This window comes from Penaeus japonicus, unplaced genomic scaffold (genome assembly GCF_977035675.1).
Source record: "Penaeus japonicus unplaced genomic scaffold, GWHDUDI00000001_assembly GWHDUDI00000039, whole genome shotgun sequence".
Taxonomy (NCBI): Eukaryota; Metazoa; Arthropoda; class Malacostraca; order Decapoda; family Penaeidae; genus Penaeus; species Penaeus japonicus.
Window position 1 is genome coordinate 2,514,579 of NW_028234441.1, and position 2,500 is coordinate 2,517,078.

General features: G+C 44.2%; 1 protein-coding gene across 14 annotated transcripts in view; it reads right to left on the bottom strand.

Annotated features, from left to right (window-relative positions):
- LOC122246317 (one cut domain family member 2) overlaps positions 1-2,500 on the bottom strand; it is a 274,011-nt gene that overhangs the window by 12,486 nt on the left and 259,025 nt on the right. For all 14 annotated transcript variants that reach the window (XM_086533403.1, XM_086533417.1, XM_086533414.1 and 11 more), the window contains one exon: positions 875-987. In XM_086533403.1, the coding sequence (XP_086389529.1) occupies positions 875-987 (113 nt within the window). The remainder of the gene's footprint in view (positions 1-874; positions 988-2,500) is intronic.

The window sequence follows — 2,500 nt, forward strand, 5'->3', positions numbered from 1 at the left end:
TGTGTGTGTGTGTGTGTGTGTGTGTGTGTGTGTGTGTGTGTGTGTGTGTGTGTGTGTGTGTGTGTGTGTGTGTGTGTGTGTGTGTGTGTGTGTGTGTGTGTGTGTTTCTGTGTGTGTGTATGCATGTATGTGTGTTTATATGCGTGCGTATGTATACTTATAAATATGTATATCTATGTGTATGTTTATGATGCTTATATGTGTCTGTATGTATTCATATGTGCGTATACTTGTGTAGGTGCGTGCATTTAACTGTATGTGTGTGTTAATGTGAGTATGTATGTGCTTACACGTTCCCTCCTATCTCCCCTCTGTTCTGAGAGTGACGACAGTTTACACAAAGAGACAAAATATGATGATAAAACAGCTAATTTAATCCTCTGGAACTTGACAAAAATAGTGCGATAAGCAAGCGAGTTATCACGCGGGAGAGAAAGGGGGCGGAGGTGTACATCAGCGGAGACGGGAGTTAATTACTGTAGCGCATCACCTGCGTACACACACAGACACAGACACAGACACACACACACACATAAACACACACACACATAAACACACACATACACACACACACACACACCCACCCACCCACCCCACCACACACACACACACACCCACACACACAAACACACACACGCACACACAATCCCCATCCACACACACACCCACCCACTCACCCACCCACACAAACACACACACACCCACCCCCCACACCCACACAAACACACCAACCCACCCCCACACACACAACCCCCCCAACCCCACCCCCACACACACACACACAGCAACACACAGCCACACACACACACACATCCCACCATGAAAAGAGGACGATAATAGCACAATAAAAACCCCCGCAGAGAATACGACTTACCTTAAAAATAGCTTGCAGTGTACGACGCTGCAAATCCGTGAAAACTAGCCGTGGCTTCTTGGGAGCAGGCTGCTGATCGGGATGGTTTTGCTGTTCCTCTTTCCTTTTGCAGGCTGTGGGAGGGAGAGAGGGAGAATTAGTCAGGGCGAAGAGGATGTGCCTTGTAGATGAAGGGGGTGGATTGGGGGTGGGTGGGTGGGGGGGCGAAGATGAAATATTATGTGAATGAAGGGTATGGGAGGGAGGGAAGTAAGAGAGAGAGAGAGAGAGAGAGAGAGAGAGAGAGAGAGAGAGAGAGAGAGAGAGAGAGAGAGAGAGAGAGAGAGAGAGAGAGAGAGAGAGAGAGAGAGAGAGAGAGAGAGAGAGAGAGAGAGAGAGAGCAATGAGAAATATAAATTAAGTTAAGATGGTTAATCACCCTTAAAAGATAACTGATTTAGTAACAGTTTAAATACACTTCAACACCAAACTTACCGTTACATAAGATACAGTCTTGGTTAACACTTTAAAACGAACCCAGCCCGAATATCCAGTGACAACTTCTGACCTTTACAACCAATCGAGAAAACAATAGAAAAAACAACGAGAACAAGGCCTCGAATAATCATAAACAGCAACAAGAAAAAAAACAAGAACGGCAACAATAAGAACAAGAACAACAACAACAACAACAGCGGCGGCGGCGGCGTCTTCCCCGCGCGGCTAAAATGCATTTGTTAATCAGATTAGGAGCGTCGGCAGCATTAATGAACATTGATATAAGGACGGCGATTATTCGCGCTCACGGCGACGCGGGCGGGCCTGCTTTACAGCGCGGGGAATAATCAGGCCAGGCTTTTCATTTGGCCGAACTGAGAACCACCGGGAACCGCCCAGAACCACGATACCCAATTGGCGCACGGCGAGGCTGCCCGGGGCCTCGGCCGTGCGCTCGCTGCTCTTCACTTTTTTTTTCAAAATCAGGATCAGGGTCGCTTTTGTCTTCTTTTTAGTATTGATGTGTTTCGATTTGTTGCTACAATTTCATTATTTCCATTGCTATGTGTCTTTTCCTAATAGCATTACTTTTATTATTCTCATTAGTACTATTCATCATCATCATTAATCCTATTGTCATCGTTATCATCATTGTTTTGTCATCGTTAATATCATTATCATTATCATCATCATAATAATTTTTAAATCATATACCTTCAACCAGTATAATCTTCGTCATACGTGTCTTTTTCTTCAATTTCTTTAACTCCTTTCTTCCCTTTCCCATCTCCATTCTATCGCCATTATGATCCACCTCATTGGGTTTCGTGATTGTCTTTTGTTACTTTAAAATCCTCAAAGGATTTACACTCGTTTCCTTCGACATCCTTCTTACCACCATTGCTTGTTCTTTATTTAGCTTCGTTTTTTTATGAATTAATTGCTCTTTGGATTATTTCTTTTAATTCCTTGTCTTTCTTTTCCTTTTTATCTATTTTTTTCGAGAGAGAGAGAGAGAGAGAGAGAGAGAGAGAGAGAGAGAGAGAGAGAGAGAGAGAGAGAGAGAGAGAGAGAGAGAGAGAGAGAGAGAGAGAGAGAGAGAGAGAGAGAGAGAGAGAGAGAGAGAGAGAGAGAGAGAGAGAGAGAGAG